The 18,053-nt window shown below is 39.0% G+C and overlaps 1 protein-coding gene across 3 annotated transcripts in view; it reads right to left on the bottom strand.

Annotated features, from left to right (window-relative positions):
• The window catches only part of TDRD12 (tudor domain containing 12), a 102,288-nt gene that overhangs the window by 26,333 nt on the left and 57,902 nt on the right, over window positions 1–18,053 (bottom strand). For all 3 annotated transcript variants that reach the window (XR_005126100.2, XM_054697060.1, XM_037516366.2), the window contains exons 15-22: window positions 16,019–16,175; window positions 15,407–15,534; window positions 13,273–13,464; window positions 12,908–13,036; window positions 12,194–12,311; window positions 11,122–11,261; window positions 10,771–10,991; window positions 2,195–2,294 (exon numbers count right to left, since the gene is read on the bottom strand). Coding sequence is in view for 2 of the 3 variants with exons in the window: in XM_054697060.1 (XP_054553035.1) it covers window positions 2,195–2,294; window positions 10,771–10,991; window positions 11,122–11,261; window positions 12,194–12,311; window positions 12,908–13,036; window positions 13,273–13,464; window positions 15,407–15,534; window positions 16,019–16,175 (1,185 nt within the window). In the remaining variant the exon portion in view is untranslated. The remainder of the gene's footprint in view (window positions 1–2,194; window positions 2,295–10,770; window positions 10,992–11,121; window positions 11,262–12,193; window positions 12,312–12,907; window positions 13,037–13,272; window positions 13,465–15,406; window positions 15,535–16,018; window positions 16,176–18,053) is intronic.

Raw genomic sequence — 18,053 nt, 5'->3', positions numbered from 1 at the left:
AGAGCTTCCATATGATCCAGCAATTCCACTCCTAGGTATTTACCCAAAGGACACAGAAACATCAGTTCCAAAGAGCACCTGCACCCCTATGTTTATAGCAGCACTATTTACAATAGCTAAGCTTTGGAAACAGCCCAAATGCCCAAAAATAGATGACTGGATCAAGAAGATGTGGTACATATATACCATGGAATATTACTCAGCATTCAAAAAAGATAAACACATGCAATTTGCAGCAACATGGATGGCGCTGGAAGGGATCATGCTCAGCGAAATAAGCCAGAAAGAAAAAGAAAAATACCGGATGGCTCACTCATAGCAGGAATCTAGAAAACTTAAATAAGGGACCAGGAAAATGAATAACTATAAGAAAATCAAAATCAACAAAAAACTATGAACCAGAGACACTTTTTGGGGGGTGGGAGGGGAGGGATTGGGGTCAGAATGGGGGGGATGCAATTGTATGGGGAATATAAAAATAAAATTTATTATTAAAAAAAAATCAGATGGTTTCACTTATAGGAGGAATCTAAGGTAACCAAATAAGGGATCAGGGAAAAAAATTACAATAAATTAAAAAACAAAATTAATAGGCAAATATTAATCAGAGATACTCTGCAGGGGAGTGGGGAAGAGAGGGATCAAAACAGGGCAGGGAAGCCTAGTGGTGCAGCGGTTGAGCGCTGGGTTGCGAAGCTGCCCGCAGCCTCCACAACTCTGGTTCGATCCCCGGCCACCGGGCGAGGGTCCCACATGGCACGCAGACCTCTCCTGACGCCCTCTCCTGATGCCCGCTGCTCTCCTCAGCAGTGTACTTTGTCTGCCTGCTCTGCTCTCTGCCCTTGACTCTGGTGAATTCTCTTGCCCTCCTGCGCTTCTGACTGTACCCACTGCTTACATAAATAAATAAATAAATAAAAAACCAGGGGAGGGAAGAACACAAGGGACTATGGTGATGGTGCATGGGCAAACTGGTGGTGAGAATTTTATGGAGATTACACCTGAGAGGAGAAAACATGCATTATACAAAAAGGAAGAATGATCTAAAGTATATATATAAATTTGAGAAAGCAAGTCGGAAAAAATCTTTGGGACTCTAGGATGGGCAAAGTTTTTTATGGCATGGACAACACAAAATATAAAATGAAAAAGTAATAATGTATATTCTATCAAAATAAAAACTTTTACTTTTCAAGTGGGAGAAAATATTTGCAAGATACCTCTGTCTGTCTGTCTGGCAAAGAATATCCAGAATAAATACCATGTGGTGTTTATCTTTTTCCTTCTGACTAATTTCAGCTAACATAATCCTTTCCAGCTCCATCCATATTGCCACAAATGGCATCAGTTTATCCTTTTTGGTTGTCAAATAATATTCCATTATATAAATAAAACCCAACTTTTTGTCTATTTGGGCATTGACCAATGTCTAAATGGGCATAAACCCCATTTGTCTATTTTGGGGCATTTGGGTTGTTTCCATATCTTAGCTATTGTAAATAGTGCTGCAGCAAACATAGGAGTGCAGGTTTCCTTTTCAATTACTGTTTTTCGGTCTTATGGGTAGACTCCTAGGAGTAGAAACACTGGATCATATGGTAGATCCATTTTTAGTGTTCTGAGGAGCCTCCACATAGCTTTCCGTAGTGGTTGGACCAGTTTACATTCCCACCAGCAGTGTAAGAGGGTTCCTTTATCTCCACATCTTCTCCAGCACTTGTTTCCTGTTTTTCAATGTGGGCCATTCTTACTGGAGTGAGGTGGTATCTCACTGTGGTTTTGATTTGCATGTCCCTGATAACTAGTGATGCTGAACATTTTTCATATGCCCGTTGGCCATTTGCATTTCTCCTTTGGAGAAGTGGTGGTTTTTAAGTTCTTTTGCCCATTTTTTGACTGGGTTGTTTTTGAGTCCCCAATCAGTTACTTTCTGAAAATATAACTAAAAATCCCTAAATTGATGAAGTGATTCATCCATTTTCCCAATTTGATCTTGGTTTTCTGAGTAAACTGGAGCCCTAAAATAAGGCATCTTATAAGGACCTGTGCTTATTGCCAAACACCCAATGGTACATTAATACTGAACACTGGGGGTCATAACACATTCTATTAAGATTCTGCTGTTTAAAAAATGAAAGATAGTGATTAAAATGACCATTAATCATTCAACAAAATGATATTTAACAGAACATACTCTAATATATCCAGATGTTGGTAGAGCTTGGTTTGAAAACTTCCTTGGCATGTCTAATTCTGGATTAATGTGGTGTCGATCAGGACAGATCCTTTTGTCTCTGGGGAAAAAAAAGTAAACAGATTTCAAAACTAGTTTGCTCATGTAAATCAATCTAACTGAAACTAGAGAACTTGTATTCCAAACACTTTAAAAATTAAATACTTGAGCTGACATTGAGAATATGTGAACTCATGAAAAGGTATAGTGAAAATGTAATTAGCACTGAATAAACTTAAAAGAAAGCATTACTTCATTATCACCCTAGGCATTCTTAATTGCAATATATAAGTGAACAAAATGTATTTCTAAAATAAAGACTATGGATTAGAAACCACACCATCACACACAATAAAGACAAATTAACCTTGAAGCCATAAGTAATTTTTTAACCCAAACTGAGAAGTAGTTGAAGCTTCAGATACAAAAGCCAACTTATTTTTAAAGGTATAAGGGAAACCGCAGCTAAAAACTTGTTTAATGTACCATAATTCTAGAATGTTAATGGCAACAGAAATATTAAAATGAAATCAACCTAATCAGTACATATTAGATTCCTACTACCCAGTCCCAGTTGCCTCTTTATCAAGTACTAGAAAGTGTCTGAATCAGTGAGCAGCCCCCATGACTGTTATCTCCACACTCCAAATTGATTTATAGAACCAATACAGTTGCTATCAAAATTCCAGCAGTTTTTAAAAAAAAAAATTGACCCATCTGCTCTAAAATACATAAAAAAATACATATACAATAGACTTGAAGTGGCCAAAACAATATTGAAGAGCAGTGTCGGTGGAGTCAGATAGCAGATTCCAAGACTTACAATAATGTAAATATAGTGCCTGAGAAAACCCACTAGTGACAGCGAAGGATAGATAAGCAGAAGCATGGAATAGAAAGAGTTCACAAATATACCACATGTACCATCATCTGGTTTATGTCAAAGGCAACAATTCAGTGAGAACACAATGCTTTAAGTAAATAATGATGAAGCAAGTGGTCATCTGTATGGAAAAAAGCAAACCTTGCCCTATATATCACACTAATAACTAAAAATTAATTGTAGGCAAACAATGGGAATAAAGAAAAATACAAGCGATCAAGCAAGCCCTCCTGGGAATAATAAGCACAGAAGGAAAGTCAGCCTCCAGAACCCAACATCACAAACAGAGAAGAATATGTCAGTCTGACAAATAAAGAATTCAGAATATGGGCCTCCCAGGTGGCGCAGCGGTTGAGTGCTAGGTTGCGAAGCTGCCAGCAGCCTCTGCAGCGCAGGTTCAATCCCCGGCTGCTCCCCGGCCACGGGAGGAGGGTCCCACATGGCTTGCAGACCTCTCCTGCCGCCCGCTGCTCCCCTCAGCAGTGTACTTCGGTCCTTCTGCCTGCTCTGCTCCCCGCTCTGGCTCTGGTGAATTCTCTCACTCTCCCGCGCTTCTGACTGTACCCAGTGCTTGTATAAATAAATAAATAAATAAATAAATAAATCTTAAAAAAAAAAAAATAAAGAATTCAGAATAGCCACAATGAAAACACTTAAAGAGCTAAGAAAAAATGCAGAAAGGGAAAAGGTGAGAGTAATATAACCAACGAACAAAGGAGAATGAATCTTAAAGAAGAAAATAAAGGAATTGCAGGATGTTCAAAGATCAGTAGAGGAACTAAAGCATTCTGGAAGAGCCATGAAAATAAATGGAATAATGAATTAGTACTCTCGAAGATACAAATAAAAGAATCAAAAAAGAAAAGGAAAAGAGGTACAGTGGAAAAAGAATGAAAAAACACTATGGGCAAAAAGAGAATGGAGTGACATATTCAACAAACTCCAACTCAAAAATGCCAGCCAAGAATACTTTATCCTGCAAAGCTCTCTCTCCTTCCTCTATGAAGGAAAAATAAGGACCTTCTCAGACAAATAAAATCTTCAGAAATTCTTTACTACAAACCCACTCCAAAAAATATTGCAACCAAAATAATAATGAATAGGAAGAACAGAATAAGGTAATGAGTAAAAACACAAAATGATGAACAAAATGGCAATAATCAGGAGCCTCCCCAGCGGCACAGCAGGTTGAGTGCTGTGCTGTGAAGCTGTCTGCAGCCTCTGCAGCGTGGGTTCAATTCCCAGCCAGCCAGAAAGAAACCCATACGGTGTGGCAGACCTCTCCTGCCTCGCCTGCTGCTCCCCTCACTAGTGTCTTCAGTCCGTCTGCCTGTTCTGCTCCCCGCTCTCTCTGGTGAATTCTCTCACCCTTCTGTGCCTCTGACCTGTACCCCAGATCTTGTATAAATAAATCTTTAAAAAAAAAATTTTAAAATGGCAATAATCACCATATATCAATAATAACCCTAAATGGACTAAACTCATCAGGTTCGAGTAGTAGGCTGTAATAGAAACGGAATCCAACCTTCTGCTGTCTCCAGGAAACACACCTAACTGCAACAGATAAACACAGATTTAAAGTAAAGGGTTGGAAAACAATTCTATAAGCAAATGGACCCCAAAAGAAGGTGGAGTAGTCATACTTATAGCAGATAAAAAAGACTTCAAACTAAAAAAAGGTGACAAGACACTGAAGGACACTACATGATGATCAAGGGGACAATAAAACAGGAAGACATAACACTCATCAATGTATACTCACTAAATGAGCGAACTCCAAAACACTTGACAAATATTATCATCTCTCAAAACAGACATTAGAGAAAATACATATATGGTAGGAGACTTCAACACTCATTCTCACCAATGGCTAGATCAAAGAGACAAAAAATAAACAAGGATGCAACAGTCCTAAATAAAGACCTAGACCACATGGACCTACAGGACATTGGCCTACAGAACATGGGCCTACAGGACATCTACAGGACATTGTACTCACAAAAATCTGAATACACATTTTTCTCAAGTGCAAATGGATCATTCTCCAGGACTGACCACATACTGGACCACAAGATAAACATCAACAGATACATGAAGATCGAAATCATACCAACCATCTTCTTGGATGACAAAGGTATCAAACTAGAATTCAACCATGAAAAGATAGCAAGGAACCCTCCCATTTCATGGAGTTTGAACCCCAAACTACTAGAAAATGACTGGATTAATGAGGAAATCAAAGAAGAAATTAAAAAACACCTTGAGACAAATGATAACGAGGACACAACTTTACAGAATGTATGGGACACAGCAAAAGCAGTAATACGAGGAAAGTATACAGCAAAACAGGCCCACATCAAGAAGAAGAAACCTAATCTCTCTTCTCAAATAACCAGAAAAAGAACAATAAAAACCCAAAAGCCAGCAGAAGAAAGCAAATACTAAAATTCAAGCAGAAATAAATGAAATAGAAAAAAAAAAGACAATCCAATCAATCAATGAAACCAAGAGCTGATTCTTCAAAAAAATTAAACAAACTAGACAAACCTCTAGCAAGGCTCACAAAGAAAAAAATTAAGAAAACTAAAATAAATAGAATCATAAATTAAAGAGGAAAAATTACAATAGCACAGCAGACATCCAGAGAATAAGTAGAGATTACTATGAACACTTACATGCAAACTAGCTCAATAATCTAGAAGAGTTGGACATATTCTTTGTATATAATCATCCAAAGCAGAACAAAGAAGAAACAGAAAACCTAAACAAACCAATTACAAGTAATGAAATTGAAAATTTTAATCAAAACCCTCCCCCAAAACAAAAGCCCAGGTCCAGGTGGTTTCACAAGTGAGTTCTAAACAAATGTTCAAAGATGAACTGGTGCCTATCCTACAAAACCTCTTCCAAAAAATTGAGAAAGAAGGAATACTACCAAATACATTTTACCAACAGAGACAACACACAAAAAAGAAAAATACAGGACAATCTCCCTAATTGTCTGAACACGATGCAAAACACTAGCAAACTGATACAATAACAAATCAAAAGGATAATACACTATGACCATTTGGGATTTATTCCAGAGACACAAGGGTGGTTCAATTTCTGAAAATCAATTAATGTAATTCAACACATCAACAAAAAGAAAATGAAAAATCATATGGTTACATCAATAGATGCTGAAAAAGCATCTAATAAAGTCTAACATACATTTATGATGAAGGCCTTCAAAATATATACCTTAACAACAAATCCACAGCTGACATCATTCTTAATGGTAAAATACTGAAAGCCTTCCCTTTAGGATCTGGAAGAAGACAAGGATGTATACTCTCACCGCTGCTTTTCAATATAACACTGGACATATTAGCTAGAGCAATTATGCAAGAAAAAGACATAGGAGGAATACAAATAGGTAAAGAAACAGTGAAACTATGATTATATTCAGATGATATGATAATATATAGAGAGCATTCTAAAAAACTCCATGGAAACTAATTAAAACAATAAACCAGTTTAGTAAAGTAGTAGATTAAAAAAATCAATACAAAAAATCAGTAGCCTTCTTATATGCAAACAATCTTTCAGAGGAGGAAAAAATTAAGAAAACCATCCCATTTACAATTATACCAAAGAAAATTAAATACATGGGATAAACCTAACAAAGAAAGTGAAAGACCTATACAAGGAAAATGATAAAACACTGTTAGAAGAAATAGAAGACACAAAGAAATGGAAAGACATCCCCTCCCATGGAGGAGAATTAAAAATTATCAACATGGCCATCCTACCAAAAGTGATTTACAGATTCAATGCAATTCCAATAAATATCTCAACTGTGTTCTTCAAAGAAATAGAACAAATATTGCTGAAATTCATATGGAACCACAAAAAATGACAAGCAAAGCTCTCTTGATTAAAAGGGAAAATGGAGGGGGGCGGGAGGGAGGGATTGGGGTCAGAATGAGGGGGTTGCAATTGTATGGGGAATATAAAAATAAAATTTATTATTAAAAAAAAAAAGGGAAAATGGAGGTATACACTCCTAGACTTCAAACTATACTACAAAGCCATAATAATAAAAATAGCATAGTAATGGAATAAAACAGACAACAAAACAATAAACTCAAATTGGAAGTTCAGAAATAAAGCCACACACATGTGGAAAAGGACCAAAGAATATACTCTGGAATAAGGAAAGCCCCTTTAATAAATGGTGCTGGAAAAACTGGACCACCACATGCAAAAGAATGAAACTCGACTCGCTTGTACCATACACAAAAACCAACTTCAAAATGTCTAAAAGACTTGAATGTTAAGACCAGAAACCATAATATATAGAAGAAAACATAAGCAAAACACTCCAGGACATAAGCCTCAGAAGCATTTTTTGAGGTCTCCATAAGCAAGGAAAACAAAGAAGATCAACAGCTGGGACTAGAGCAAATTAAAAAGCGTCTGTACAGCAAGAGACAATAACCAAAATGAAGAGGCACATTTCTAATGGGAGAAAATATTTGCACACCATGCAACTGATAAAGAACTGATATCAAAATCTACAAAGAGCTTACATAATTCAACAAAAACAAACAACCCAGTCAAAAAATAGGCAGAAGAGCTAAAAAGACACTTTGCCAATGAAGAAATGCAAATGGCCAATAGACACATGAAAAAATGTTCATCATCACTAATTATGAAGGAAATGCAAATCACAACCACAACGAGATACCAACTCACACCAGTGACAATGGCCCATATTAAAAAAAACTGGCCAGGGCCTCCCCGGTGGCGCAGCGGTTGAGCGCTGGGTTGCGAAGCTGCCCATGGCCTCTGAGGCGCCAGTTTGATCCCCGGCTGCTCTCCGGCCACCGGAGGAGGGTCCCACATGGCGCGCAGACCTCTCCTGCCGCCCGCTGCTCCCCTCAGCAGTGTCCTTCGGTCCTTCTGCCTGCTCTGCTCCCTGCTCTGGCTCTGGTGAATTCTCTCACCCTCCCGCGCTTCTGACTGTACCCAGTGCATGTATAAACAAAAACAAAACAAACAAACAAATAAATAATAAATAAAACATGCCTCTATAAAAAAAATAAATAAAATAATAAATAAATAAATAAATAAATAACCCCCAAAAACTGGCCATAATAAATGCTGGTGAGGATGTGCAGAAAAAGGAAACACTCTTATACTGCTGGTTGGAATGCAAACTGGTCCAACCACTATGGAAAACTGTGAGAACCTATATATACAATGGAATACTAATCAGCAATCAAAAAAAGATAAACTCACGCCATTTGTAGCAACATGGATGGAGCTGGAAGGGATTATACTCAGTGAAATAAATCAGCAGTAAGAAGGAAAATATTGGATGGTTTCACTTATAGGAGGAATAAAAGTAAATCAAACAAGGGATTAAAAAAAGACAAAATTAGAAGGTAAACTATAAATCAGAGACATTCAGCAGGGGAGGGGGAGGGAGAGATATCAGAATAGGGCTGCAGAGAAGACAAGAGACTATAGTGATGATTCACAGGTGATGTGGTGGTGGGAATGTTATGGGGATTATATCTGAGGGGAGAAATCAAACATTGTAGAAAAATGAACTATGTAAAAAAATATTTAAAAAATAATTCTGGGGCCTCCCCTGGTGGCGCAGTGGTTGAGTGCTGGGCTATGAAGCTGTCCGCAGCCTCTGCAGCACCGGTTCGATCCCAGGCCAATGGCGAGGGTCCCACATGGCGCACAGACCTCTCCTGTTGCGCCCACTGCTCCCCTCAGCAGTGTATTTTGTCAGTCTGCCTGTTCTGTTCCCCGCTCTGGCTCTGGTGAATCCTCTCACTCTCCCGCGCTTCTGACTATACCCAGTGCTTGTATAAATAAATAAATAAATCTTAAAAAAAAAATAAAATAAAATAAAATAAAAAATAATTCTGTATGAATTATACACCTAATGTGAAAACTAAAACTGTAATGTCTCTAGAAGAAAATATAGATAGTATCTTCATAACCTAGAGATACACAAGTATTTATTATACAAGGAGAAAAAGATAGGATATAAAATAATACTTTAGTAAATTTTTTTTTTGCATGTTTATTTATTTATTTATTTGTTTGTTTTTGTTTATACATGCACTGGGTACAGTCAGAAGCGCGGGAGGGTGGGAGAATTCACCAGAGCCAGAGCGTGGGGCAGAGCAGGCAGAAGGACCGAAGTACACTGCTGAGGGGAGCAGCGGGCGGCAGGAGAGGTCTGCGCGCCATGGGGGACCCTCCTCCGATGGCCAGGGAGCAGCCGGGGATCGAACCGGCGCTGCAGAGGCTGCGGGCAGCTTCGCAACCCAGCGCTTAACCGCTCCGCCACCGGGGAGGCCCTACTTTAGTAAAATTTAACATGCGTTTGCTAAATGACTATTAAAAGGGTGAAGAGGCATGTCACAGACCAGGAGAAGATATTCTCAATATATATAGTGTATATATATATATACACACATATAGTATATATAGTATCTAGATATAGTATTATATCTATAGTGTTTACATCTAAATACTATATCTATAGTATTTACATCTAGAATAAATCACTCCTACTAACCAATAAGAAAAAGACAGAATGGTTCATTTGAAAAATGGGTGAAAGACCCCTATGTTTATACCACTATTTACAGTAACCAAGATATAGAAACAACCTAAATGCCCCAAAATCAGATGAATGTATCAAGTTGTGGTTTATACACAATGGAATACTAGTCAGTGACCCAGAAAGATAAAATTCTTGCCTTTGTGGTACTATGGATTGAACTAGAAGGGAAAAAAAGTGGAAAAAAGCCAGAGAGAGAATAAATAAATATTGGAAAGTGTCACTTTACATGTGGACCATAGAGAAACAAAAGGGTCAACCTTTAAAACCAATCCTTGAACACTGACCATCTGAGGAGAGTGGAAAGGGGAGGGGTACAAAAGGGAGGGAAGAGGGGGCAGAAGTGGGGAGCATAATAGACTATGGTTGATGACCATGGTGCTTTGGTGGTGGAACAGCTATGGTGACTATGCCTGAGGGGAGAAATCTTATATTGACAAAAAAAAAATTAACAAACATATACAAAATGGGAAAAAGACTGGAACAGGCAAATCATTTTTTAAAAGGATGGCAAAAATGTCTAGCAAGCACATGCCAAGACATTCAGCATCATTAGATATTAGGGAAATACAAATGAAAAACACATGGTTTGCCACCAAACCCCAAGAATACTAAGTGCTGGTTGGTGAGGACAGGGAGCTTTCACACCTACAGGATCATAGAATGGTCAATCATTTTATAAAAGTGAAACATGTTTATTCCATGACCCAGTATTTCTACTCCAAAGTATATACCCAAGAAAAATGGGTGCATATTTCCACAAACAGACACACAGAAGAATGTTCACAGAGGCTTTATACATCATAGTCCAAAACTGAGAACAGCCCACAGGTCCACCAACAGCAGAATGGATATTTTCATACAATGGAAAACTGAGCCACAAGCAAATTGGGGAAGGAGCATGAGGGACCTTCAGAGCTGGCGGCACTTTACACAGTGTGTAAGGATGTATCAAGCTGTACATCTATATGTGTACTTCACTGCATGCTATATCTCAATCTTGAAAGAGAAATGGCTTACTTGCAAAAACCAAAAGCCTTAAGATATGGACAAAGAGGCCTTTTGGCTTTTCTATCTTCTTTGGCTTCCAGAACCCCAGCAGTGAACTCATATAGCTCTGCTGGAATCTTGGCATCTGCTCGCTCCAAGTAGCGCAGGATGCCCACCGCATGGCATGCATTCCTCTCTGTCAGCAACAAGATTGACTTGGCTTTTTTATCTCCCTGTTCTGCAGGAGAACCCTAAAATTGGGGTGAATAAAGGAAGTAGAACACCCATTATCAGTCTAGATGATGAAACTTTGTGGACTATGAATTTGCCATTACATGGAAAATGCAAGTGGAAGAGTAAGATAATAAAAATTAACCAAACCTGTTCAGTTAAACTCTGAAAATTATCAGACATGCAATATAGGCGTCCACCAAAAATTTTTGGTGAGGAAGGAAAGCTGAAGTGAATCACACACGTGGCATCAGTGATGGTAAAGAGAGGTATGCAATCATCAGTTAAGGCTGGAAAAAAGGATCCCGACAGTTTCAAATGATGCTGAGTTTTACGACATTTCCTCTACAGAGCAATTCCAGTAATCATACTTCATTGCATTTCTAAGTAAATTTTTTCTTTTTAGAAGCAAAGAAACACTTTCATTTTTCTGAAACGTCACAGTCCAGGTATCAAACTCCAGGGAGAAGTGATCTCCCATTTAGTTTGAAAAAGATCTTTCTATTATATATATATACCCAGACTGCCCATATATACTTTACACTTATACATTTTGGCTTGATGTCTCTAATATTATACTGGATAATTATTTATGACCCTCCTACATCATAGGCATGTGTAAACACATACCCATGTGCACACACACATACATACACATACACAAATGGGCCAGTAATCCTCAAGCTGAAACTCCAGGAAGCAGATCTAGAAGAAGGGTTCCTGCAGGCTGATCTGAGAGCCCTGGGGGCAGTGAACTCCAACTCAAGATCAAAATTCCAGTGAAGGTGGGCCTCCCCGGTGGCGCGGCGGTTGAGTGCCACGCTGTGAAGCTGTCCACAGCCTCTGCAGTGCAGGTTCAATTCCCCGCCGGCCAGGGAGAACCCCACATGGCGCAGCAGACCTCTCTTGTCTCACTCGCTGCTCCCCCCAACAGTGTCTTTGCTCTGTCTGCCTGTTCTGCTCCCTGCTCTGGCTCTGGTGAATTCTCTCACCCTCCCATGCTTCTGACCTGCACCCCAGTTCTTGTATAAAAATAAATAAATCTTTAAAAAAAAAATCCCAGTGAAGGTTATGTTCATTTTGAAATTAACAATGCTAATAAATTCTCAGCAACCTGAGAACTGATGAGAAATTTGGAAACAAGATCTAAAAATGAAGTGAAGACATGATTCCTATTAGGTTATCCTTCTCTAAGTACAAGTAGAAATATTAATACACTTACCTAAGACAATGTGAGAGCCAGAACTTAACTTTTTCTTCCACTGTTCTAAAATACTTTTTAAGTTAAAAATCATTTCTTTATGCATTTTCAAGCAAAATATTGAACTGCTTTCTACTACCTAGCGATAAAACCGAAAAGGCAGGTTCAGTCAGGAATACAAACTTGAAGTCAACTGTTTCTTCAATAATTATTGATATAAACCATTAAAAATTATCTGTGAGGGTATTACACCTTTCTGATACACTAATTCTACAACATGAGATGATTGTAAACTTGAATAAAATTCCAAAATTCTTATATCAAAAAATTTGCTTAAGTACAACAAATATTTTGCTAAAGCTATTTTCCTTTATCTTATTTTTAAAAAGAGGGTACAGAAGAGGAAAGCATTTCTTCATGAATCAGATCCTTCCTTGCAATGCTCCATGCCAGGACAAAATATATACATTGCTCTGTACCCCTTGGAGAACATTCGCTTCAAGGGAAAAGCTGACAGCCCACCACACACCATGACTCCTCTCCTCAATGTCAGGCCTCTTGCTGTCTTTTTACACTATCAGAACTCTGCAGCAGGACCTACTCCTCTTCTGACTGATGTTAAACTTATAAAATGTTATTCCTGTCAAATAATTAACTACCCAGTAATTTTCTGATAATTCTAGATTCAATCATAGTTTAAACAAACAGAATACTTTTATGAGTGGGAGGGCTTACCTTACACACCATTTCTGTTTCAGCGACAGAACAGGTGAAGATTAAGGTCTTCTGTGCCTGACTTGGGATAAAATCAAGCGTTTGGAGCAAAGTAGAGGTTTTTTCACATTCTAGGCAAAGATGCACTATCTGGTAATAAAATACAGAAACAAAGTGATTTAAAACTGCTCAAGGTACCCCAGTTCCACTTTTCGTAAGTTAATTATGACGCTAATAGAATGTGTAGGAGGCAAATAAAAATGTATATGCACCATTACAGATTTGTTGATGGAACTAAGGCTACAATCTTTTAACAATAAGCAATAAAACAGAGGTTACTTGAGTGTATTCATTAGCCCCTGCGCCACACCCCCATGGTTCATTACCTGCTGGACACTGCCATAGAGAGCAGCCTCTTCCATGGCCGTGATCACAACACAGGGGTCATTCATGAACTCTTTCATTAAATGCTCTATGTGTCTGTTCCAATGAGCTCCAACTGCAACAATCTGATGTGGTACAGATTCCCTTTCTTCACCTTCAGTATTTTTTTTAAAGTTATCTAATATAGCAAACATCTAAAAAAAATAGCATAATTAATTTCATTTTTATTTCAGAAAAGAAATATTTAGTCTGACAACATAAAAGCTAAAGGATTTTATATTTTCTGTTTTCAGAGTAAGGAAGTCCTTTCCAGACAGAAAAATCTCAAAAGGAAAAAATAGTAAGTATCAACAAAATTAAAACACAAACATCATCTGGGTAAATACGAAAATATGTAACAAAGTATTAACATTCTTATGTTAAAAACGTCAACAACTGATGAGAAAAAGAATATCTCACTGATAAAAAGTAAGCAAAGGAAATGAAGCAGCAGCTCACAGAAGAATGGGCACACATGGCCAGTATGAAATCATGCTCAACTGAAGTAATCAAGGAAACAGATTCAGTTAATAAGCTGCCGTGTTTAACAATCAGACTGGAAAAGCGAGCTGCCCTACAGCCTCCTATTGCAGGGGTGCAGGAGTGCGGTATGGGGGATGCTGCTTCAGGGAGGGGAAACTGGGCTATGTCTTTACAAAGGCAATTGTATACAGTGCAGTATACGGACATCAGTTTTGCAAGTAAAAAATGAGTCTTTCGGGGCGTTCAGAAACCCTGTACAGGCCCACACAGTCAGCAGTACAAAGCCTGAACTTGCTCCCAAACAACGCTCTTGGCCACTATATCACAATGCTCTCAACCAATGCCTTATAAAAAACAGTCATAGTCTTTGATTCATTAATCTCCTTCCTAGGCATTTATCCCAAGGGAAATGTGCAAGGAAGGCTAAATGTTCTTTAGCCACACACACACAAATGATAACACACGTCCAAATATAAGATAGTTTTGGGCATCCCTGGTGGCGCAAGGGGCTAAGCATCTCACTATGGGGTGGTCCGCAGCCTCTGCAGCATGAGTGCAATCCCTGGCCGGCAAGGGAGAAACCCACATGGCAAGGCAGACCTCTCCTGTCTTGCCCCCTGCTCCCCTCAGCAGTGTATTTCAGTCGATCTGCTGGTGGATCCTCTCACCTCCACCCCCCCATCTCTGGCCTGTGCCCCAGCTCTTGTATGCATAAATAAATCAATCTTAAAAAAAAACAGTTTTAAGATAAATAATGTTATACCCATAGAGTCAATTACCATATGGCCAATAACAATCACACTGTAAAATAGTAACAATATTCATGATGTCTACTGAAAAAAGCAAGTTACAAACTAGCATAAAAGAAGGTCCTGATATTGTTATTTGTATTAGTTAACAGACACAGGAATTGTGACACAGGAATCACAAAAATGAAAACATTTGGCATTTTGGTAATACTTGAGTGTAAGACTACGGAAACTGGGGTTTTTCAAGAGTTCTCTATTTCTCAAGTTTTCTAAAATAAATTACTGCTTCCATAGTCAGAAAAATACTACTTAAATATTTTTTAGAAGATTTATTTTTTTTATGCATACAAGAGCAGGGGTGTGGTCCAGAGGTGTGTGGGGTAGAGTAAGGGTGGAGGTGGTGAGAGGATTCAACAGAGACCGGAGGGGGAGCAGAACAGGCAGACTGACTGAAATACACTGCTGAGGGGAGCAGCAGGCAAGACAGGAGAGGTCTGCTGCACCATGAGGGTAAGCTCATGGCCAGGGATTGAACTCATGCTGCAGTGGCAGCAGATAGCTTCATAGTGCTGAGAGTTAACCCCTTGGAGGTTAACCAGGGAGGCTCTACTTAGATATTTTAGAAAACTTACTTGGGAGAGAATTTTTGCTTTCCAAAGAGAACCCAGAACACTGGGAAAGAAATTTCAAATAAATGTTCTCTCTTCTTAATTATAAGAGTTTGTTTTAGACTAACCAGCTTCTTCTCCAACTAGACTCTTTCACTGATTCCTAAAAGCAGTTAAGACATATGTGTGTGTGTGTGTGTGTATTATGTATACATATTTCTTAAGAAGAATGTCATCTAAATGGATAATATACTTACTTGTTCATTAGCTTCAAGAAATAATACTTCCACCTCATCCAAAATTAGGTGACAGAGTCTAAGAAATAATAAGCTTTGATATCTAAGAAGTCTCATGAGGCTATGTGGTGTTGTAACAATCACATCACCTACATTTTTTAAAAGAACAGACAATTAACATTTTAGATTTTCCACAGGTTTTTCTAACATTTGGAAATGTTAGCTTCTACATGCTTTCTAGAAATGCCATCTAGTGAAACAAAAATCTGTTTTTCTTACTAGAATGGTTGAGACAACAAGCTTCCCTGCCCAAGCTAACCCTGTGATTGTCTGATTCTCAGGAGCACCAGATTCTGTGCTCCTAAGAGACAGGAAGGGTTTTAGTCGGCATCTAACAAACAGGAGGTGTTCAGTAAATGAACTGGAATAAATGAATAGTTGATAAATAATCATGTGGTTTTCTCAACGACCCCTTCCCCATCCAGACTGGCAGTAACGGACAGGTGAGGTCTGGACTAGTGGCCACTGGCTGCAACAGCACACAAGCCCAGTGTTTTATGTGGCTCCCCTGCCTGCCTGGTCATGTCCACATGTTCTCTAAGGGAAACCAAACAGCTTGGAAAAAATGCTTACAACCCCTTGGAAGCTTCATATTTTTGGCTTCATCTTTATGGAGTCCGATTGTTAACAACACAGGGTGAAGAGGCCTGGAGGACATGCTATAGTCTCCCAATAATTCAAAAATAAACTGAGCCTTTTTCCACCCAGGGCACACGATGACTGCCAGAGGCTGTAAAGACAAACAAATTCATGTAATTCTGAAAAAAGTTAAGAACACAGGATATATGAGGCATGCAAACCATCCTTTGCATAGAGTTAGCAGTAAAATTTCTGCTTTCATCATGGTCACACAGGTTAAAAAAGTTAAAATAATTTTACTAAAATGAACTTAAGACACATTAACTGATTTTTCCTATTGCTTACAATAAGCCCTTCATACGTATTAATTCATTCAGTCCTTAAAACTCTTTTACAGAGGGCCTCCCCGGTGGCACAGCGGTTGAGCACTGGGTTGTGAGGCTGCCCGCAGCCTCTGCAGCCCCGGTTCTATCCCCGACCACCGGGTGAGGGTCCCATGTGGCGCGCAGACCTCTCCTGCCGCCCACTGCTCCCCTCAGCAGTGTGTTTCGTCAGTCTGTCTGTTCTGCTCCCTGCTCTGGCTCTGGTGAATTCTCTCACCCTCCCGCTCTTCTGACTGTACCCAGTGCTTATATAAATAAATAAATCTTAAAAACAACAACAACAAAAAAAAACCTCTTTTACAGGGAAGCAGCTATTACTGTCTCATTTCACAGAGGAGGTGCCTGAGGTACAGAGAGGTGAAGTCAGTCACCCAAAGCTGCACAGCTAATATATGGCAGCAGCAATAGGATTTGGAGCCAGGTGTCTGGCTCTAGTGCTCCTTGATCCTAAGCATAAGAATGAAGCAACTGCCTCCTGATAGGGGTGTTAGAAACGGTTAACTTTTCCTTAGGAGAGCTGTTTCCTTCTACAGCACCTTCCTTTCTATACCACCATCTGAATTCAGCCCTCCTGCCTTCAACAGAGACCTCCTCAATGTATACTGATAGCCAAACATCTCCCTAGGCCCTCAATTCACTGAAAACAAGAACGAGCCTCCTCGTTCCTTCAGGCAGATGCAGGTGAGTGCTAATCTCCAGGCATCAGGTCCAAAACAAACTGACGTGGAGACACCAGAGTGGACACCAGAGGAGAGACATGGATGGACATCCCTTCCTCGCCCCAGCCAGGGTTAGGTCCCAGGACAAGCTTGCCTCTCTAGGGGTCAGCTGTTAGCTAACCGAGGGATATATATGCACCTAGTTTTATAAATGAATATATAAAAACATTTAATGCAGATATCCAAAGAGAAATCATTAAACTATGTGGCATAATAGAAAAGCGAGTATCTTTTGTAAGTGCAAGTGTCTTTAAGTGTCTTTTAAGTGTCTTTTCCTACTATTTTTTCACCTTGTAACGAGTAACTAAACCATTTGCCATGTAGCCTTTGTGATAGGATCTGAGTTGGAAGTCTTACATATATCAGCTCACCTAACAGCCCAGCCCAGCTAAACAGATGTTGTTACTACCTCACCATGATTTGTTCTTCACTAACCCCCCCATTTCTCTCCTTTCCATCACCTTTGAGATTCTTACACACATGAAAAATAAAGCAGGAACATTAAACAGTGTGGAGAACCACGGAATAATTTAAAGAATATGGAAAAGAGAGAAAACCTAAATTCTAATCCTAATTTTTCCACTTGTCAGCTGTTAAGAATTTATGTCATTAACTTCTCAACAATTTAATTTCCTCATCTATGAACTAGTGAAAACAATACATACACAATCTGGACATTTCATAAAGTTGCCATGACAATTATGTGAATCAAATCAGTGAAATAATTTCATAAACCACATATTCATCTCTAAGGACCAAGACTCTCCTGACTCAGTCGGTGGCCCCACCTTGGGTCTCAAGGTGAGAATCAGTAAAAGAATCCACGACCATGACAGGAGGAGAGTTTGTCCTGCCAGTTTGGAAATCAAATGATGTGCCTTTACCAGAAGTTAGGTATAAAATTTCAAAATAAATATTGAACCCACA

Source organism: Talpa occidentalis, unplaced genomic scaffold, assembly GCF_014898055.3.
Source record: "Talpa occidentalis isolate TD23 unplaced genomic scaffold, MPIMG_talOcc4v2.1 talOcc4.17, whole genome shotgun sequence".
NCBI lineage: Eukaryota > Metazoa > Chordata > Mammalia > Eulipotyphla > Talpidae > Talpa > Talpa occidentalis.
This window is presented reverse-complemented; position numbering and strand designations above follow the sequence as displayed.